Source organism: Nicotiana tabacum, chromosome 20, assembly GCF_000715075.1.
Source record: "Nicotiana tabacum cultivar K326 chromosome 20, ASM71507v2, whole genome shotgun sequence".
Taxonomy (NCBI): domain Eukaryota; kingdom Viridiplantae; phylum Streptophyta; class Magnoliopsida; order Solanales; family Solanaceae; genus Nicotiana; species Nicotiana tabacum.
Genome location: NC_134099.1, coordinates 162,530,172 through 162,552,482, shown reverse-complemented (window position 1 = coordinate 162,552,482; position 22,311 = coordinate 162,530,172). Strand labels below are relative to the sequence as shown.

At 35.9% G+C, this 22,311-nt stretch overlaps 3 protein-coding genes across 12 annotated transcripts; 1 reads left to right on the top strand and 2 right to left on the bottom strand.

Moving 5' to 3' along the window:
- Positions 1–6,971, bottom strand: LOC107813704 (dihydrolipoyl dehydrogenase, mitochondrial). The gene is made up of 2 exons (XM_016638996.2): positions 6,584–6,971; positions 1–1,730 (listed from the first exon to the last, which is right to left on the bottom strand). The coding sequence occupies exons 1-2, from the start codon at positions 6,845–6,847 to the stop codon at positions 480–482; spliced, it is 1,515 nt and encodes a 504-aa protein (XP_016494482.1). The 5' UTR covers positions 6,848–6,971; the 3' UTR covers positions 1–479.
- A 1,194-nt stretch (positions 6,972–8,165) lies between these two features.
- LOC107813705 (uncharacterized) lies at positions 8,166–16,083 on the bottom strand. 10 transcript variants are annotated; one of them, XM_075241027.1, is made up of 9 exons: positions 15,653–16,076; positions 12,764–12,826; positions 12,410–12,554; positions 12,260–12,336; positions 11,696–12,142; positions 10,959–11,492; positions 10,584–10,796; positions 9,014–9,233; positions 8,166–8,893 (listed from the first exon to the last, which is right to left on the bottom strand). In XM_075241027.1, exons 2-9 carry the CDS (start codon positions 12,809–12,811, stop codon positions 8,556–8,558), a joined length of 2,022 nt encoding a protein of 673 aa, XP_075097128.1. In that variant the 5' UTR covers positions 12,812–12,826; positions 15,653–16,076; the 3' UTR covers positions 8,166–8,555. The 10 variants fall into 10 exon arrangements, with proteins under 10 accessions (XP_075097128.1, XP_016494487.2, XP_075097127.1 ...); XM_016639001.2 differs by having other exon boundaries at positions 12,764–12,925; positions 15,653–16,002; XM_075241026.1 differs by having other exon boundaries at positions 12,260–12,330; positions 12,764–12,925; positions 15,653–15,984.
- Positions 16,084–18,429: 2,346 nt separating this feature from the next.
- Positions 18,430–21,874, top strand: LOC107813708 (ADP-ribosylation factor 1-like). The gene is made up of 7 exons (XM_016639007.2): positions 18,430–18,597; positions 20,049–20,206; positions 20,655–20,725; positions 20,903–21,022; positions 21,148–21,266; positions 21,368–21,449; positions 21,564–21,874. Exons 2-7 carry the CDS (start codon positions 20,059–20,061, stop codon positions 21,567–21,569), a joined length of 546 nt encoding a protein of 181 aa, XP_016494493.1. The 5' UTR covers positions 18,430–18,597; positions 20,049–20,058; the 3' UTR covers positions 21,570–21,874.
- Positions 21,875–22,311: the final 437 nt, after the last annotated feature.

Here is a 22,311-nt window from a genome sequence, read left to right as displayed (position 1 = left end):
TTTGGGAAAATACGTAAATACCCCATGTAATTGCACGAAAAAATCATTTACACATAATTTACGGACGACCTAATACGCCTTAGTAATTGGTATCATCTACAATATCACCTTTCACAACAGCTTGTGCTAGTAATTGGTATTACCAGAAACAGAAAGTAAATGTTAAAAAAAATACTCAGTGTACACCTAAATGCCCCCCCAAACACCAAAACACACGCACACATCAACCATAAATTATCTTCCAATCCTTACAGACTAGGACTGAACTGGCATCAACATCAGCCGCATTTATATCAGGTTACATCTCATCTTTATTATGGGAAAAAAATGCAGAAGAGTATTTATATGATGTATTTGGGATCCCAAATAAAGGGGGAAAAGCGCTGCTCGAGTAAAGATGGCAACAAGAAGCCTGATCTAAGCATTCAAGATTCTCAAAGAAATAACAAAAACATGGGTCCCGAGTATATAACACAAGTCTACATGTGAATGGGCTTGTCATAAGTGGCCATGGCTGCTTCTTTGAGTGCCTCGCTCATTGTTGGATGTGCATGGCAAGTACGAGCAATGTCCTCACTCGATGCTCCATACTGCAATGCCAGGACAGCTTCGTGAATAAGCTCCCCTGCATTAGGCGACATAATATGGACACCCAATATCTTGTCACTCTCTTTCTCAGCAAGTATCTTAACAAGTCCCTCAGCATCATCGATTGCCTTGGCCCTACTGTTTGCGAGGAAAGGAAATTTGCCAACACGATAATCAACTCCGAGTGACTTTACCTGTTCCTCAGTTTTCCCAACAGAAGCCACCTCAGGGTGAGTGTAAACGACACCAGGAACCATATCATAGTCTACATGACCTTCCTTGCCTGCAATGAACTCCACACAAGCAACACCATCTTCCTCTGCCTTGTGAGCCAACATTGGCCCAGGAATGACATCACCAATTGCATATACCCCCGGGACATTACTGGCAAAACGTTTATTCACCAAGATTCGACCAGCCTTGTCAGTTTCAACACCTATTTTGTCCAATCCAAGCCCTGAAGTGAATGGAACTCTTCCAGCAGAAACAAGGACTACATCAGCCTCAAGGATAGTTTGATCACCACCAGATGCAGGTTCAAGGGTCAACTTCACACCATCACCTGCAGTGTCAACTGACACCACCTTAGTCTTAAGCATGAATTTCATCTTTTGCTTTTCAAGAGCACGCTGGAATTGCTTGCGAACTTCACCATCCATGGTTGGAACAATATCAGCTGCAAATTCAACAACAGTCACCTCTGAGCCAAGACGGCCCCAGACAGATCCCATTTCAAGGCCTATGTAACCAGCACCTATAACAACTAGTTTTTTTGGAATTTCTCCCAAAGCTAACGCTCCAGTAGATGATACAACTCTCTTCTCATCAATGGTTATGCCAGGTAGACTTTTGACATCAGAACCAGTTGCAATAATAATATTCTTGCCTTTAACAACGGTGTTATCGCCATCAATGGTGTCGACAGAAACTTCAGAAGGGGAGAGGAGTTTACCATAGCCCTTAACATAGTTTACTTTGTTCTTCTTGAATAAACCCTCAATACCTCGTGTTAAGTTAGACACAGCTTTATCTTTTTGCGCCATCATGGCAGGAAGATCAACCTCAACAGAAGAGAACTTCACACCATGATTGGCAAATGAATGTTGTGCTTCATGAAACATGTGGGAGGAATGAAGAAGTGCCTGTCCACAGTAAGTGAGAACAATGTTAAAAAATTAGACGTAAACACGAAGTATCAGACTTCAAAAAACTGACCACTAAAGCTTCAAGCAGACTCATTGGCAAGATAATTTGTCATAAACCTTGGGCCGTGATGTCACATTAACAGCAGCAAGTACCAGCGCTTGAACTCCCATGATTATGGGTCATCAAAAGACATAGGGGAAAGACATTATTAAGTTCAGGTCATAAGACAAATATCGAATATGCACCCTATGGGTACAAGTTAATAAATCTGTCACTAGGTTATAATTATATATAATCACCAACCAAAATGTCCTCTCAGGAAAGTTAAGTCACTGCACTTGCAAAAAGGACCCACTACTACTTCACATATAAGGGCATCAATGAAAGCAATGTTGGGCACATATACACCCATCTGCTAAGTTGGAGGCACGACCATGAGAAACCACTTTTAAGTTGCACCCTTCAGTAGCCTTGGAAAAAGGCAGAAGAAGGGGGGGAAAAAAAGCTATCTGAAAATAAAAAACTAAAACTGGGACAGCGTGCCTTCTCATTTTACGGCCAATTCAAATAGAAAATATCCTGACAATGTGGAAGTTTGCAGTGAAAGCAGGAGCCCATAATTTTCTGTAAGATACATGACATCACCAAGTTGGAAATCATAACTTCAATTTCCCTTTCAGTAGTTTCCCATAACTCAATTCTCCTCCAACTGAGTTTCTAAGAGGCTCTCAGTTTCTTCCATGGTCTTTCCCACGAATTGCCTGAATCTGCTTTCCATAGGCCTAACTCAAATACTCTCTGGTGTTCCCATATCCTGGAGCTGTCTGAAGTCATAACATTTGGGGAACTAGTACTAGGTTCCTCCAAAATCAATTAGCTCGAACAGGACTTCCTGTTCTAGTAGCAGTTGCAAATCATATTTTGTCCTAGAAAGGAAATTTGTTCTAAATCAACAACAACAATGTCCTTATTGATTCGTAGCATATGACTAAGCAATATAATCAACATCTTCATAAATAATTTATAGTTTTTATCACAAAAAATGGGAAGAAATAATTTAATCACCACAGAATGGTCAGCACTTGCATAATGTTTGGTGTTTTTCCTTTAACAACAGCGTGGCAGTTCTACCGCACCTCGAACATTTCAGGGGTACCTCCTACCTTCCACCAACACAACTATGGGGTAGGCTTAGTGAGATAGGAAGAAATTACAAACAATTTTTTTGTGGTTGCTGAACTTTAAGCCTTTTCCCATGGTTTTCACCCACTTCACTGACTATTAGTCCACACCCTTGGGTGCATATTTGGTGTTTGCTTCTTTCAAAATTTCTTTTGTTAGCAGGCAGAGACAAAAGCATGTGCAAGATTTTATACAAGCGAGTTTGGTCAGAGATTGAGGCAGGGCCACCACAGAACCTACCAATAGAAGTGGCATCGGGCATGGCAAGCAGGTTTTTCTCTACGTTTACTCTAGGTCCTATGCTTTCTTAGGAGTTTTTTAGCCTTTATGTTGCGCGGAGTCCCAAAACAGCTGCCGCAGCACCCGTGTCAGATTTTCCAAAAATACACTACTTTTGGAGGATTTAACACGCTCTCATCAACATTTTTGGAGAGTCCGAGCAACATAATTTAGCTCTATTAGAGATTTTTATGCTCATGGAAAATATAGAGATCTTCTAATACTTTTTATTTTGATTTTTATTTTGTGTAATATTGGCTTGAAACGAATCTAAATGAAGAAACATGGTCACCAAGGGTTCATATAACCGACCCCAACTTTTTTCAGACATAATTGTAGTTGTTATTGTTGTGTGGCCTAAAAGTATCATCACTCTGATTTATGAGACTGCTTTTCTTAAATTATAGTTGGTTAAAACAGCGTCATTTTACGCTAGCAATTTCATTGCTCTTCCATTTCCTAGTTTGAGACAAAAAAAGTTACTGTTGGTAGAGAAGTATCACATTATCTTGACCTAGTTGAGATATACTTCAACAATTATTAATTAACTAAATATATTACAATCTTTAAGAATTTATCAATTATTTAAATCTGATAACCAGACCTAAACTAACAATTCTAAACAACTCTTTCAAAATAATAAATTCTATCAAAAAACTCTTTAAAATAATAAACAGAAACAGCTTCCAGAAGTCGTATACAGTAAATATATCCTTATAAATAAGTCTTCAATCAGCTGCCAAGCCACACCACTAAGGCACATAGTACACATTTAATTCACTCAATCACCCAAGTCAATTACCCAACTGGTGCTTGACAAACATTCTGAAGCCACAATAACGAAGTGCATGAACTCAATACTGTAAAGCACGTAATTTGCTCAATGTTTATCAGTGCAATAAACTCTGCCTAGGTGAGCTTCATAGAGTATAGCCACTGCCAAGTCGGCAAAAGAAAGCAGGTCGCAGTATGTTGAAGCCAGTAAAAATATTCTAATTATGATGAATCCTCTAAACGTATAACCAAATCCAACTTATTTGGATTCATATAGCTGTCGTTATCTCGTTTAGGAGTGAGGTGTAGTTGATATATAGAATCCAATGCAAAATTCTGTCAATTGAGGTAATTACCCTCGTCCTAATTAAAGACGCATAAACACAAACTAAATTTGCACGCAGCAATAGTGGAATCAACAAGCAATATGAACATTAATCTATATTATTATAAAAGCATGAATACAAAGTCGGTTTACAAAAATAACCTTATAATATTAAGCATAATAACTCATAATAAAAGGACATAACCGGAATTCTACATATTAACTTTATAATCCTATTAATTTTAGGACATAATACTACATGTTATGAATCCTATTAGTATAAATCGTATACTTATTTTCTCTTACGTAAACTTTGTACTCGAATTGGATTATCGTATAAAACTTTCTTTATTGTAGTATCTAATGTTTATCTTTTCTATTGTTTATTTATTATTGTTTCTTTAATGCCTAGCTCACTTAGAATAATAACTTGTATGTCTTAATCATATAATTCCAATTAATATAAGTATGGAAATCGAGGGGGAAAAAATAAGTATGGAAATCGCCTTATGCAGATTTCGAAAGGTGTCTAATACGTTCCTTTTTTTATTTAATTTGAACCCTTTTTAACTACAATATCTTTTACGTTAATTGTTTTAATATTTAATATTTTAAATTAATAAAATTTTGCCTATTAAATTATTTTTAAAAAAAATATGAATGAAGGTTTAATAACTAATTTTATAAGAATCCCCAATATTGACAATACATTACCACTCCATAATGTTCAATACCAAGAAAATATAAAAATAATGTTAAATAGACTGCATAAAGAGTTGAAATTGAGAAAAAAATATCCCCATGATAATATATTTCTATATTATATTTGAACTGATTTTCTACTCAAATAATATTTTTTATTATTAAATGTAAAGTAAGAACATATCCAGTATTCAATGTCTTCTTGTTTCGTGTTGGAAACAAAGAAGAGCATCCAATAAAAGATGATTTTGGTTCTTCCTGAACACTTGGTTATCAATCCTAATGGTAATAGTAGTGTATTTAATAAAAGAAATATTTTCAATAATAGAAATATTTCTATCATTAGATTAAAACGCAATTTATGCAAATCACATGATAGAAATAAAAAGATATCTTAGCTAGCAGAAATGAATATGTTGATCAACTAAATAAAAAGTTGATTGCTGAATTTTATAGTAAAAACAAAATGTTTTTCTTCTTTTGACTCAGTAAAAAATGATATCAATAATTACTACCAAGAAGAATAGTTAAATACTTTAATACCAAATGGCCTTCTACCATACATGTTTGTTATTAAGTTTATTATTTCTTACATATGTTAGTGTCACCGTATATATAATAGACTAAGTTAAAATTGACCGTCCATTGTATATAGGTTGATTTTGAAGAAAAATATACATGTCATGCTACTGAAAAACTTAGATACGCCGAATAGCTTATGTGATAGCACACAGATGGTATATAGAAGTTTTGACAATAACGTCATACATGCAAAAATTATGATACCGGTCAATGTGCTTCTAAGTATATTCTTATCCCTGAATTTAACTTTCGTCTTTCGAAACTAAGGAATATCCTTTTAAATTTGTGTGAAAATAATTTTTAGTATGTTTATGTTTTGCAAATATAATAAATAAAGCACAAGGACAAACATCCTAAATATTGGACTATATTTACCGCAATATATTTTCTTGCACGAACAACTGTATGATGCACTTTCAAGAGGGGTATCCAGATCGGCAACAAGAGTTCTGGTTAAGGCGGAGCAACCAAAGCATTAGGAGGAAACATACACAAAAAAATATTGTCCACAAAGAAGTGTTCGTTAATATACCATCACATTAAATACTCTTAAACTGTAATACATAATTATTTGACTAACATGATAAAATTAATCATTTGTGTAAGTTTTGATGTTGTCCTTTTATTTTTAAATTCATGTATTATGCTAATGTAATAATATTATTTGGTATTTAGATGATTGTTGTATTATTATATATAAAATTCTTTCATTAATTAAATTGTATTGTTCCTTCATATAAATAAATATTTAAATCATCATGTGCCACTATTCATAGATACTAGTATTTCTAAAAACCCTGAACTTTACGAAGATGGAAAAAAAACACAGAATCCAAATCTAGATACTAAAGGTTAATCAATCAACAACACCTCAATTCCAAATTAGTTGACATCTTCTCTGTATCCATTCCGCATGTTTTAAGAAAATTTATCTTCATTTGATATTACTCTAAGCTCGTTTAGTGATTAAATGTAGAAATTCTAAAACAAAGAGCGAGAAAATACCTTAGAAGGAATACAACCAACATTAAGGCAGGTTCCACCAAGGGTACCACGTTTTTCGATACATGTAGTTTTGAGACCAAGCTGTGCGGCTTTGATCGCCGCCACGTAGCCTCCGGGACCACCGCCGATCACAACGACGTCGTTTTCATCGGATCCTGAAGCGTAGCCTCTCGTCAGAGAAAATGAATACTTAGAAGTGCTGTAGAGAAATCGGGATGATAAAAATGTTGTAGCCTTTCTTCTAGCTAAGGTCGAAATCGCCATTTTTATAAAGGTTTAATATCGGAATCGTGACTTCCGGTGAATTTCCCGTTAGGTTTTTGGTCAAAATTGGAGATTCGCAGCGAGCTGTTGAGTTGATGAAGACGAGCTTTTTTTCATAGTGCAAAGTTGATTCGCTCTTTTTATTTTGGGTGTGAATTTGCTGCGATGCAGTGTAGGGTAATACGGTGTAATTCTGTATGATTGACGTCATCGTATCCGTAATCTATAACGCAGCCAAATGTAAATAATAGCCAAAAATATATATATTTTGTATATTTATACATTGTGTATGTTATATACAAAATTATATAAATTTTATGCATTTTTTCGACTGTCAAATATATAATTTCTGGCGCTGCTAAAAGTAAAAATGCCCTTGAATAAATGTAGTAGTCCTAAAGTGTACAAATCAAATACATTTCGTTGATATATTGATAGCTTAAGTTGCACCTACTACAAGCGTTCAATTGAAATAAAATCTACATGAAGTGCCTAATAAAAAAATCCTAAAACTTTTGATGTCTCCATATGCATTCAGCGTAAATAATAGTATAGAGGTTATATGTTTGGTTTAAAAGTCAATATAAAACTTATAATTCTAATATACGTTTACTTCTTTAACAAAATAGATTATTGTTTACCATTATAAAAGTTAGATTATCATTTTCATGTGTCAATTTATGTGGAAATAATCATTATTTATATTCTTATTTCACATTTTTTTTGCGTGTAAAATATTTCCTCCATAACTATATGAGTGATACTTGCGATGAAAACCAAAACAACAACTAAATATTATTACTGGTGCTGATTTTTATATGAAGACTGTACTCTCCTTACCTTACCAACCAACTAGCCAGAGTCAATAGAGAAATATTTAAGTATGGAGGGATATCTTTTTCATGAAAAGATCTTACTTGAAAAACCCTCTTCGTAAAAATGCTTTACGTGAAAAATACTTTCCATGTTAAAAGATTTTCTAGGTCATTTCTCAAATGTTTGATTAAGGTATAAAAGTATGTGACACGTAGTAATTGCACAATTTATTTATTATTTTCCAAATCGACTCATTAATTTTCTTTAAAATCAAACCGCATAGAGGTATACAAAAAGCTTTTAAGTGCAATATAAACAAACATTGAAAATACCCTATTTGGCTTGCTTATATTCGATCATTTACCTATAAGGCTATAAGGAAGAAGATCAAAGAAAGATTTAAAAAATTGTAACAAATTGAATTATAGCAGTTTCCCCAACAACTTGTCTTGTGTTTGAAAGTGCCTTGGAATTTTCACAAAAAGCCAAAATTAATTAGAAATAACAATAAAATGATTAGCATTAACAATAAATAACAATATTAAAGAAGAAAAATTAAGTTTGTTTTCTGAGTTAACATACAACGACTAAAGAATATCAAAGTAAGCATTTTGCTTTTCTTTTCCTCTTAATGCTGAGGCATAATATGGAAACATCAAATTCGTTGGAAAACAGAAGCCAAAAGGAAGAAACTTGCACTGTATTTGAAGCAATACCATGCCCAGCCAACACCACCCCAATCCCAAAACAACCTAAAAATTGGTATCTCAACCTCGTTCTCCACGAAAAAATAAAACATTCACAAGGAAACTCATTTGTCGCATCAACTTTTGTAGGACCAAGTAAAATACTATACTGCAGGGAACCAAGTGCTTACCGGGGTAATGCATACTCACTTAGGAACATCATTTCCGGACCTACTGGCCTCATCGCGCTGGAAAGCTCTAGGATCAAGCGGAATTGTTCCAATCGTTAGGAAACCAGAAGACTCGGCATGTCCATTAACTTTAACAGGCATAGATCCCACAGTGACAACATCAACTGACTGGGTGCTTGCCATTGTGTTACCAGTACTATGCACATCCAGGGGCTGGGATTTCGATTTTTTAGGGTTGATAGTTAGTGAACCAATCTTCAGGGCACTCTGAATGGGTGGACCACCTTCAGCCTCCAGTTTGTCACCGTCACTTGGATTCTCTTTGTTGGCTTTAGCATTTGCGGAATCTAGCACTGCAGGAACAGTCATTTTGTCACCATCACTTGCATTATCTTTGTTGGCTTTAGCATTTGTGGAATCCAGCACTGCAGGAACAGTCACTTGGTGTGCACTAAGCTTTGAAATATTCTCACCTTCATCGGAAGGTACACAAAAAACGGAATTTAGCTTGCGAGGAGGATCTAATACAGGCACAAGAAATGGACTTTCATAGCTCCTGATTAGCAGCTTGGCTTTCTCTTCTTGCAAGAGTTTCTGTCTATTTTCGTAATACATGAAGTCATCTAGTAATGATGTCCTTGACGCATAATCCTTGAATACTTTTAACATCTCAATGCCTTTCTTGTAGCGTATCTGCACATTGACAAAGGATGTCAGATTTTTTCAATTTCTTTTGCTGCAGCGTATCATATTCACACAAAAACAGGATATTCTAAAACGTAGAAGCCAGTCTCAGTAAAAAGAAATGTGAGACAATGGCCCCATGCCAGATCTAAACATCATATACTATCAGATACTAAAGATTGAAAATTCTCGATTTCATTGGCAAAGAGAAAACAAGTAGATCGAAAAGAATCTCCAATGTTCTCATAAGTGATATCAATTAGTGCAGTATCATTATCTGCCTTCTGGAGAAACCCTATGAAGGGCAACCCAAAGACAGAAAACACAGAGCAAAGAAGAGCAGTACAAGTATTTCATGCTGGTTAGACAGTCTATCAAACCACTATCATGATCCATAAAATTTAAAGGGTAAGTTATCAACACATATGCAGTTTCTTCTGACATGGCTTTTGTGAAACTTTCACTGACATTGTTACAGCTTTAACATTTACAGTGATATAGCAAGAGTTACGGAGTGGACATTCCCTTTCAGTTGCTAGATAAAGACAGATTTCTTCAACAAATGAGACTAATTTTGAGTTTTATATAAACAAAAAGGTACAATGACGATTATCATGCATGGTGTTTACAAAACCACCTTACCAAATTCTCAAATAACTATGCTTTTTCGATCCCTTCAAATCTGTATACACATGATGCTGTTGTCTAAAGAGGAAGACGCAAAAAAATAGAGAGGATAGAAGAGGACGAGAAGATTATCCTGTTGTTCAATTTTTGTCGAGAGAAGATAAGGAAGAAGGCAAAAAGTGGGGGTTATAAAAACTGCTGGGCAACAAAAGAAACAAGAAAAATATATTATCATACACAGCATAAAGCATGCAATTGAAGGCGAAGGAAACAGGGATAAAATAAGTACTGGAAAGCCAAGAAAAGTTCACAGCATTGACAGACAAGAAGATAAAGAAAAATAAAGATTTGTCAACGCTTGCCTGCACATGACATAAAAATAAATTGCAAAAGTTACTCAGAGACAGTGATAGTTGAGATCAATTACTGCGTGTCACCTCTATTGGCTCCAAAAAGAGAAGATAGAACAGAATAAAAGAGAGACCATACAGAAGAAAAAAACGGAAAAAAAGAGAGCAAGAAGGGAAGGAAAAAATCATTGACATTAAAATTACAGAAATAGAAAAGAGAGACAAGAATCAAGTTCGTTTAGTAGCAGGTTCTATGGCATTGCCAATACACGTTCATATAGTTAACCAGCTCGGAAAAAAAATTATTTCAGGCTGACACACTGATGGATAAATGAGTAGCAAACAAAATATATGTTGCAGCATCCAGAATTAAACAACAAACCTCTTGTGTGTCTCTGCTGTTAGTTACTGGCTTGTTCTCATTGTTCTCTAATATAATATGCCTAAAGTTAGGGTTTGGGACATCCTTTATAAAGTGCCACTTGACAGGGAAGCTACCACTCCACTTATCTTGCTGCCAGAAATCCATGTCCTTGTAGAAGTCTACAGGACCAGTCATTTCAGCAACACCACAAAACTGGCCACTTGCATTAACCTTCATGTTCAAGATTCAAAAACAATAGTAAATTAGTTGAGCTTATGTGAACAATGAAGACATTCATGCATCAAACAGACAATTACAAGAGGAGATAAAGTATTTGGCTATAACAATTGGTGCTTAACTGCTGATTAGACTTAGTGGTAGAAATCAACTAACCGAGAAAAATAGGAATATTGGGCAGCCTCTTGGATCTCCAGCAGCAATTCTCTGAGCGTCTTCATAAGCACCATACAGCTTTTTGTTACCATTAGGGGTGGATGACCAAACATTGTACTTTATACTCTTGTGCACATCATCCTCACTATACGATTTTATGACAAAAAACTTCGCGTTCACAAAATCCATCGGAAAATCACCTCTATTATATTCATTAGCATGAATAACAATATTCCCCTGCGCATCAACATTTCCTGCTCTTGTAGTGTAGGCCTTCACAACCAATTGCTTTTTCGTTTTTTCATTTCTAGGTCCTCGATTCTGTTCGGTCAATGTATCAGGACTAACTTTCTCGCCATTTAGGGCTATTCCATTTAGAAACTTTGCCCTGGCTTTATCTGTATTAGCTCGCTCATGAGCACATGATCTGATATTAGACAAGTCATTTTCAGAGGGAACAGGAGCTCTCAGTTGGCCATGATTTGACAAAGCCTTCCCATGGATAATACTTCCCATAGCTTGAGTAACTTTACCCTATCAAAGGTTTCACATAAAAACTCAGAAAGTGATGCATGAGCCATACTCCCATGAAGAGGAGAAAGAAAAGGTAAATGCCAGACTATCTACAACAAACAGAAGTGCACCCTAGAAATTAGAAGAAAAAAATAACAAATTAACCCACATAAAAGCAGTCCAACCCTATTGGACACCTTACAAACTCAGAGAAAGTTCCTTACCGGGAGTACTTGAGAGGATGGACTGGAAAAACCATACGACGCAGGCTGTTTACTAGATCCCGCATTAAGCTTTGCACTTTCAGACCCCCTGTTTGATGCATTTTTATGGCCTGAAGCTGGCCCTAATGGAATTGGGGTAAAAATTGGAGATGTTGGAGATAAATTACGTTTAAGACGAAGACCATCAGCTCTGTTAGTAGTAGATATAACAGTATCCATTATTGGCTCTGCAGCATTTGCAATAATACCAGATGTAGATGGAACCACCACAGGAAAACCAGGGTTTTCATAAGAGGGGATTGTGTAGTAATGTTGTGGCCCTGCACATGGAGCATCAACTCCTACAACAGCACCAGGAATGTAAGGGTTGTATGGGTTATATGGAGACTGTGCACATCCATAGTTAGGTGTATAATATGCATAGGGGAAAGTTTCAGTTTGAGCATCCTGAAACAAAACGAACAAAGACGAGTTACAAAATATATTCAACACAGACACTACACTGCAATAAAATGAGCTAATTCTTGATGTACTTTGGTAAACTAGGTCCAAGGATGAACTAACCATATACCGAATATTATCTTGACCATCCAGACCAAAAAATCTTTGGTGGCCATCCCAATCACCGGAAGATTCTAATCCTGACCAAATAAAACATTAATATAAGTTGATCCAAATGTCATTGTCATCTCAAGTTGTTTTTCAGTATCATACCTGTACAGAGATAACCATAACTAGTGGCAGATGGATAATATAATCCCTGATCAACAACAAATTCAGGGGCTCCTTCATTATACATAGCTTCAAAGTTTTGAAGGAGCGGACTGGTGATCTGCAGGTTTGCCTCAGTACCCTGAATCTGAACACAGAAAAAATACCTTTATCATTTGAACCATCACATTCTAAAATAAAGTGATGCTGAAAGTCACTGGACATTTTTGTTTGTGATGGAAAATAATATATTAAAATCCCATAGAATGTGATGCTGAAAGTCACTGGACATTTTTGTTTGTGATGGAAAAAATTGTATTAAAATCGCGTCACTAATCAATAATCGTTACTACTTACCATATAAGCATCCGCATGTCCTTGCTGAGGAAAAGTATATATTTCCATATCAGGACTGCCACCCTTCATGGAAAGGAAGTAAACCAACAAATGTAATAAGAGTGTGTCACTCTAGCAGGTAATTTTGACCCGAATAGGCAGCAGATTAGAAGAAGATAGTCTCTGCCATTAAAACTGTAGAAAATCAAGTAGAAACAGAAAAGACGGCAGCAAATATTGAAATTATTTCAAATGAAAAAGAAAATGCAGCAATTCCTCAGAAGTACTAGAAGACAAACAAAAACCTAGTGAACAACCCACAGAGGCAACAGTGAAGGAAAGCTAAAAGGCACTACCATCCATCAACTTCATCAACAAAATGTCATTCTACAAGTTTGACCAAACTCTTACCCCAACACTCTAATGCATCCAACTCACTAAGCCCAACACCCATATGTGCTCATAATTCGCCACATCAATCTCCAGATTGGCCAAAACTCAGTTCATGTAATGACAACAACACACTTGAAAAACAAACAAAACTAACCACAATTATGCTCCAAGCTATAAATCAGAAACATCCCCGTATGCCATGTACAACCAATCAACCAACTACATCCCAATCCCAAACTACCTAACGTCAGCTACACAAATTCTTGTCCTAGTTAGACTATTTTTAATCAGGCTGGCCAACCTACCGCAACCTTACTCCTATTTTTGAGCTTGGGACCGGACCAACTATATTTACGAAGCTCATCTAACCACACTGAATTTTCACTTAAGCACTAGAAGTAAAATTATCACGTTCGAAATCAGAGCTGAAATGGCATGATCGAGTAGCAAATTAGGAATCCCATAAAGCAACACACTCAAACCTTAGCACATAAAATATGTTTAACCCAATAAAACAAAAAGAATATAAGACTGGAAAAAGAACATATCTCATCTGAAATAATACTACCACGCCTCAACCCCAAAACTAGCCGAAGTCAAGTACATTCCACTATTAAACACAACAAAAAAACAAAAAACATATTCTGTCTAAAATACAACTATTATGCCCCTCTCCCAAACTAGTTGGGGTCTATTACATTCTGTCTATTAAGTAAGCCTAAAAGTTATATACTCCATAGTGTAGGCACCAAATACTGAAGCACAACGAAGTCCTAAAAATACTAAATTAATAGAAATTTGCTTACTTGAAATGAATCAATACCGATACTACATTCCGTCTATTAAAAACTAATCTAAGCCATATATTAAAAAAAAACAGCATATGCACCAAATACTTAAGCACAACAAAGTCCTAAAAACACTAACAACAACAACAACAACAACGACCCAGTATAATCCCACAAGTGGGGTCTGGGGAGGGTAATATGTACGCAAACCTTACCCCTACCCCGAAGGGTAGAGAGGCTGTTTCCAGGAGACCCTCGGCTCAAAAAAGCAACAGGAGACGATATATTAGTACCATAAAAATGCATAATAAAATAACAGCAATATAGGAGATATGAAATACAGAATACGAAATACGAAATAGATGGCTGGTATAGTAAAAACTAGCAGGTAAAGCCCTGCATCAATAGACGACCAATGACATTCTTAGTCTAACTCCTAACTGGCTAGTCTCACTCTATTGTGCTGTAGAAATATTCACAATTTTCCCCTAACCTACAACGTTAATGCTCGACCTCCATAATTCCCTGTCAAGGGCCATGTCCTCAGTAATCCTAAGTCGCGCCATGTCCTGTCTGATCACCTCTCCCCAATACTTCTTAGGTCGCCCTCTACCTCTCCGCGTGCCCACTACAGCCAGTCGCTCACACCTCCTCACCGGTGCATCAGTGCTCCTCCTCTGAATGTGTCCGAACCATCTGAGTCTTACTTCCCGCATCTTGTCCTCCATGGGGGCCACGCCCACCTTCTCTCGAATATCTTCATTCCTAATCTTATCCATCCTTGTATGCCCGCACATCCACCTCAACATCCTCATCTCTTCTACTTTCATCTTCTGGATGTGTGAGTTCTTTACCGGCCAACATTCAGTTCCATATAACATGGCAGGCCTAACCACTGCTCTATAAAACTTACCTTTTAGTAACGGTGGCACTTTCTTGTCACACAAAACTCCCGACGCTAACCTCCACTTCATCCACCCCACCCCTATACGGTGTGTGACATCCTCGTCAATCTCCCCGATCCCCTGAATAACCGATCCAAGGTACTTGAAACTACCCCTCTTGGGAATGACTTGAGAGTCAAGCCTCACTTCAACTCCCGCTTCCGTCGGCTCAACCCCAAATTTGCACTCGAGGTATTCCATCTTCGTCCTGCTCAACCCCAAATCCTAAAAACACTAAATTAATAGAAATTTGCTTAATTGAAAAGAAACAACACCGATACTACATTCCGTCTATTACAAAACTAAACTCTATATACTCCACAGTATAGGCACTAAATACTGAAGCACAACAAAATCCTAAAAACACTAACTTAATGGAAATTTGCTTAATTGAAAAGAAACAACACTGATACTAGTATCAGTCTATTAAAAACCAAACTTTATATACTCCACAGTATAGGCACTAAATACTGAATCACAATAAAGTCCTACAGATACTAAATTAATAGAAATTTGCTTAAGCGAAAAGAAACAATACTGATACTACATTCCGTCTATTAAAAGAATCTAAATTTTATATAAAAAACAGCATAGGCACCAAATAGGGAAGCACGATAAAGTCCTAAAGCCACGAAAGTAATAGAAATTTGATTAATTGAAAAGAAACAATACCGAAAAAGTCTAAACTTTATATAAAACAGCATAAGCACCAAATACTAAAGCACAATAAAGTCCTGAAAATACTAAGCTAAATAAAAATTTGCTGAATTGAGAAGAAAAAATACCGATAGCAGAGCAGATTCAACACATGGTTGACTTGCAGAACTCAAGCAGGATTAAACTGAGGAACTTTTGGAGAAAAAAAGGGAATGTCTTTACCATTATATAATCTCTAATCTAAAGTTGTCGAATAATACATGGTTTAGGAGAAAAAAACCCTAACCCTAGATTGAAAAAATTATTGGCGGACTTTTGGAGAATGAAAAATTGGAATACGCGAATTTGAGAGATAAAGAGGGGTGGGTGGGTGAGACGGGTGGGTGGTGTAGATGGGGTGGGTGGTGCAGAGGGGGTGGGTGGTGCAGAGGCAGAGGCGGAGGTGCACGAATGTTTGGATGAGGCCTTCCACACAGCGATTTAGTTTTTATAAGTTGCGGAGGAAAAGAAAATGGAAGTAAACGACGTCGTTTTCTTTCTGTAGAACCATCTAGTACCTAATGAATTTAAAAAGGAATAAATAAAGAAAATAAATAAATAAGCTAGAATCACGAATCACCTAATGGGCTAAAGGCACATGCTCAAGATGGGGAACATGTTTCAACAAATTTTTATTCAGATTCTACTTTAATGAGTTATGGGTAAAACCCATATTTTTTTTTAATTGAAGAATTTTTATAGAGCACTATAGTTTCGAGCCTAGTAACTATAGTTTGCCAAATTATCATTCGTAGCTATTGTTTAATTGTTTGACTTGTATCACATGTATTCAGATGCGCAACGAATACAGCATGTTGTCAACTGTATTCGTTCGCGCAACGAATACAACATGTATCAACTGTATTCGTTTATGCAATTGTAGTCTTCATTCATGTAACAATTGTAATCAAGACGAAATACAAGAGTATATACAAAGAATATAATATGTATCGACTATATACAGGGTGTATACAAAGGATACAACTTGTATCGACTGTATTCATCCACACAACGAATACAACCAAGGAAAAACAGAAATATAAAAAAATAAAATGCTCTCTTGTTGAGAGATGAACTCAAGACCTCCGCTAATTAAACATGCATTCAAGCCAACTGAGCCACGAGAGCTTGTTACCCTCTTGTTTCAATTCAAAACAATTAATATTTTATTTCATCGATTTGCTAAAAAATTCAAATATAACTACAAATGGTGATTTTTTTTTGAAAGTGTAAGTGCTAGTGATATATATATATATATATATATATATATATATATATATATATATATATATATATATATATTGATTTGTCGCGTAGTTTTTTCTTTTTTATTTAGAATACTTTTGCTTTCAGTAATATTTTTTATTTTGAATAAACTTTCTTTCAAAAATATTTTTAATCTACAAAAGTGAAGACAAAAACAAGTACACTTCTAAGGATTCTAATTCATACTCACGCGTTTCATTAATGGATGGATAGCGTAAGCATATATCGCTTTGCTAGTTCTATAATGTTATCTCTAATTCATATATTCATCACAAATATTCCAAAATTATTTATTTTTCTTACTGATCGATAATGTAAGTATACCTCACTTCTATAATCGCGATATTTTATGATGTATTTAGCGTTAAAAATTTCAAAAATCTTATAATCACGTATAATATTAGGAACGGAGGGAGCGTAGCAAAACAACATACCTAGTGTAATTTTACAAGCGGAATACGGGATACTATGTACATAGACCATAATCCTATCTTACGAAGATAAAGAGGTTATTTCCTATAGCCTCCCGACTCAGGGAAAATATAATCGCAACAGTTTCGAAAAAGAAATACAATACTCTCTTCGGTCACTTTAATTTATTTTTTTTGCCTTATTTTTTTGCAGTCTACAATATTTGATTTTTTTCAAATATCAAGAAGGAATTAACTTTTCTTTCCAAAGTTATCCTTGGAGTAAAGAACCTAAAAGTATTTGTGATAGTTCCAATGAATAAATTAAGGTTAATATGGTCAATATTATTGTTAATTAATACTAAAAGATGGATCCCCTAATATTTATGAAAAATAATAAAAAAGAAAAATCAATTAAAGCGAATTGAATGGAGTAGTGGAGAAGCCATGAAAAAAAATAGTAACAATAACAAGAAGAAAATAAAATAATCGAAGCAAAAGGTTTCTACACTCTACTATGGGTTACGTCCTCATTATGCCGAAGATGCGCCAAAAGAATTAAAAAAGATTTAGAGCCCATTTGACTTAGCTAATTTAGAGTAATTGATAAGCATTACGTGCTAAAAAATATTTTTAAGTGCTGAAACTGATTTAAAAAACAAGCAGTTACGTATTTGGATAAAAGTGCTGAAATTAATAATAAACAGCTGAAGAATTGAGTATACGAAAAGTTTTGTTTTAAAAAGAAGTATTTTAAGGATAGAATAGTAAATATTTTGGTCAAACCAAAAGTGTTTATAAGCTGAAATTTGATAAGTTAGGGGACACCAACTTACGGCTTTTGGCTTATAAAAGCTTAACTTATAAGTACTTTTAATTTTACCAAACGCGTAGATAAGCTAAAAAGTGTTTATAAGCCAGTTTAACCGGCTTATAAGACAAAAGGGGTTGCTCTGATGGTAAGCAACCTCACTTCCAACCGAGAGGTTGTGAGTTCGAGTGTCCTCAAGAGCAAGGTGGGAAGTTCTCGGAGGGAAGTATGTCGGGGTCTATTAAGCCAAACAAATATTGTGATTGGTCACTGACAAGCCAGCAATCAGCATCAATCCCAAAGCTTCTACATTTCCCAAAGTGCTTGTCAACAACGCTACAATTTTAACGGAATTAATAACAACGTGAGCCAATAAGCAAACGCCAAAATAAGATCTCTTTAGGTTCTCAGTTGCCACAAACATATATAAAAGGAGTCCCTCTCAGCTCAATTTATCTCTCTTTCGGTGCCAGAGCAGAGGGAAACGCGGCTAAGGACAGCTCCATTTCTAGATCTACGCACTCAATTCTCCGATCGCCGATCTCCGGTAAGTCATTTTCGTCTCTTCGTCGTAGACGTTTTACTTACATGCGCGTGTAGATCTACCTTATATTTGTTCTTAATTTGCTGAATTCTAGATGTTATTCCGTTGCTTATAGAAAATTTGTTAATAGGCCAATTGATTTGCTTGTTTCTGATTTGATTAGCAAATACAAATGGTTAAAATTCACAAATAGCAACTTTTCAGCTCCTGCAATTGACAAATAACCATTGTAATGGAGTTTTGAGTTTCACTTGTATAATTGAAACTCCAAAACAGTGGCTACTTCTCAAATTTTGGATCCAAAAGTGGCTAGTCGGTGCTATTTCTAGAATATGAGTAACAAATCAGCAACTATAACGATATTAGTTGGAGGCTGGTTGGAATTGCTAAGGAATAAGGTCACAATATGTTTTCCGCTTATGTTTGATTTATATCCTGATATGATCATTGTTCAATATACTTTTCACCAATTGTGGAAGTATCTTGGATAGTGGGAATGGATGCAACCAGTGGCAGAGCTAGAAATTTTGATAAGGGGATTCAGAAAAAATCATAAATGCTACACCTAAGATTTGAACCTGTGTTTCTATTATGTTAAGGAGATTCAATATTTCATATATGTATATAGAAAATTGATTTTTCCCTATTTCCGAGTATAAATTTCAGACGAGATTCAATTGAACTCTCTTCCTTGCATGTGGTTCCTACACAGTCACTTGTTCCCAAAAGAAAATATGCACACACACACATATCTGTGTGTATGTGTGTGAAAATAATTTGAAATATATTTTTGTAATTAGTCTCAATCATCATCATATAGGATTAGTGAGTGTCGTGATATTCTGCGCCCATGATTGGTTCTGCCTCCACGTCTTCACATATTAAGGAAATGCTATTTCGAACAGTTCTAGAAATAGAGAGTTGTAAAATGATATTTACACTGTCAATGCCGTACAGAGTTTTGTCTAAATAAGACATTTATATTGGTTTCTACTTTCTAGGAATATCAGTCCCTAAATAGTGCTTCTAATGAGCTTGTCTGGGGATTGATAAGGATAACAAGAACACGACCAGGTCTTCCAATTTTGTATGAAGAGTTGCAATGTGGTTGTTTTCCACAAAAAATGAACTATTCATGTGTCCTACCTTGGGTATTTCTTATACATGACTTTGCGATTGCAACTCTTCATACGTCAGTATTTGACTCGATAGAGAAGTGGCACAACTACAGTATGAAAACATGAAACAGCCTAATTAAAGACCGGTTTTCTGCATAAATGTACAACAAAATACAAAATGAGGCTTACTTCAAAAGTTACATGCAACTGAGGAATTTTCCTTCTCTATTTATTCTCTTTGGATATTAGTTGCATTCGCATATTCATGATGAGCAGACTTAGTGGATTTTCTGGATTGATCCTTCTGATTTCTTAAGAATTTCTTATATTCTTCAGTTATACAGAGATGGGGCTGTCTTTCGGCAAACTTTTCAGTCGCCTTTTTGCTAAGAAAGAAATGCGTATTCTTATGGTTGGTCTTGATGCTGCTGGTAAAACCACAATTCTCTACAAGCTCAAGTTGGGGGAAATTGTTACCACTATCCCTACTATTGGTACGCTTTCTATGAATTCTGATTTCTTTTCATCTCATGAGTTGCACCTTACAATGGAACATAATTTTTGACTTTATTCTGGGATAAACTACTTGAAAGTAAATTATGTTGATCTGTATAGCCAAAAAGATTGCTAGGGTAAAATGCCTCGAAATCTTGCAAAATCCTTTGAGATCATTTGCTGATGCATGTGTTTTTCAGGATCTTTTGTGATTCTTTAAGATCATCTGCATCAGCATGGGAAAATTATGTATTCTTTTGAGATTCAGGATCGTATCTCTGAGGGATTAAATATCTTTTGATGGCTGCAGCTTTGACTATGTATATTCATCAAATGCTTGTCAATTGTCATATGTGTATAGTTGAAGATCCTTCTTTGATCATGCTGAGTTTTCCAGTTTTTGCTATGCAATTGTTCTTTTCAGCAATCTACTTTTTCTATTGCTAGGTTTCAACGTGGAGACTGTTGAATACAAGAACATCAGCTTTACTGTGTGGGATGTTGGAGGTCAAGACAAGGTACAGGAAATTCTAGTGTCATGATAGCTTTTTAGCCATAACTTCATTTCGAACCTTGTAACTCTCCATATTCTTTCTGTTCAAGAAACACGGAGTTAATGTTTATGTAACAAGTTGATTCTTGAAAGAGTTGAAAAGTAATACTGATTTGTTTACTTCTTTATGATCTGCTTGCAGATTCGACCACTATGGAGGCATTATTTCCAGAACACACAAGGCCTCATCTTTGTGGTTGATAGCAATGACCGAGACCGTGTAGTTGAGGCAAGGGATGAGCTTCATAGGATGTTAAATGAGGTACTATTGACCTTTAGGAAGTGAAGTTTGAGGAACGTTTTAGGGTAGATCTTAAATTGGAAATATGACTAATCAGCTTAGGATATGGCATGGGGGTCCTGAATCTGCATTTCATTTCTCTGCAGGATGAATTGAGAGAGGCTGTGCTGCTTGTTTTTGCAAACAAACAAGATCTTCCAAATGCAATGAATGCAGCTGAAATCACCGATAAGCTTGGCCTTCATTCTCTTCGACAACGACACTGGTAAAATACATTGATACCACCATTTGTGCAGTCTGGTCCTAACTAGCAAGGAGCGCATAAGGTCGGACTATCATCTAATGCTTTCTCCTTCTTTCTCTCAGGTATATCCAAAGTACGTGTGCCACTTCTGGAGAAGGGTTGTATGAAGGACTAGATTGGCTTTCGAACAATATTTCAAACAAGGTATGTGTTAAGATTGTGTCACCCTACACCTGGGCAGTCGAACCCCTTGCCTTCACCATTTTGTCGGCTTTTCGTTTCACATTTCTAATTTTGTCCTTTCTGGTCCAATTTCAGGCATAGGGCATCCCATGAGGTTGCACTCCAGCCCACGTTCCTTAATTTGGAGTACAGATGTTAAACACCATAGCTTTTATCATTATCTCTTAGTTTGGTGGTTTAGACTTCTGTTTCATATCTGTGGTCATAGAAGTGATTAAACTCTGAAAATCACCCACCTTTCTTTCATTTTTTGTTTTCTTATTAATGAAATTTCATTGTCAACAATACTTGTGGGTCAGCTACCACATTGCTGGATGTGCTCATTTGTAATGTGAAAACACTAGTACAATATTGGCTTTTGTATCCTAGTGGAGCTACTTTAACCATCTTGATGTCTTTGTTATACTTGATACTGCGACTGTTACACAATGAAAGCAAAGCTCAGTAAAGCAAACACTTGAATTTTGCGATTGCAATTTGCAGGTATCCTTGTGACTACAACAAACAACAACCCAGTATAATCCCACTTAGTGGGGTCTGGGGAGGGTAGTGTGTACGCAGACCTTATCCCTACCCTAGGGTAGAGAGACTGTTTCCAAATAGACCCCCCCCATGCTTCCCTCCAAGAACTTCCCACCTTGCTCTTGGGGAGACTCGAACTCACAACCTCTCGGTATCCTTGTGACTGCTTGCCAGAAAATCAACATAAAAGAAGATGAATATTAGCTTAGTGTGATTGATTATGAGAATGAGTTTAGCAAATTACTCTGTGCTTAGATTCATAATTCCAATCAGTTACTTGTTTACAATTTCTGCATTTCCG

Coding starts and splice junctions, on each gene's coding strand:
- LOC107813705 (XM_016638997.2), bottom strand. CDS start 12,832: ATGAAGGGTGGCAGTCCTGATATGGAAATATATACTTTTCCTCAGCAA. Junction 12,555..12,763: donor GACATGCGGATGCTTATATG/GTAAGTAGTAAC, acceptor TTCTGTGTTCAG/ATTCAGGGTACTGAGGCAAA. Junction 11,493..11,695: donor CATCCTCTCAAGTACTCCCG/GTAAGGAACTTT, acceptor AACCTTTGATAG/GGTAAAGTTACTCAAGCTAT.
- LOC107813704 (XM_016638996.2), bottom strand. CDS start 6,847: ATGGCGATTTCGACCTTAGCTAGAAGAAAGGCTACAACATTTTTATCA. Junction 1,731..6,583: donor TTGGTTGTATTCCTTCTAAG/GTATTTTCTCGC, acceptor TACTGTGGACAG/GCACTTCTTCATTCCTCCCA.
- LOC107813708 (XM_016639007.2), top strand. CDS start 20,059: ATGGGGCTGTCTTTCGGCAAACTTTTCAGTCGCCTTTTTGCTAAGAAA. Junction 20,207..20,654: donor TACCACTATCCCTACTATTG/GTACGCTTTCTA, acceptor TTCTATTGCTAG/GTTTCAACGTGGAGACTGTT. Junction 21,267..21,367: donor TCTCTTCGACAACGACACTG/GTAAAATACATT, acceptor TCTTTCTCTCAG/GTATATCCAAAGTACGTGTG.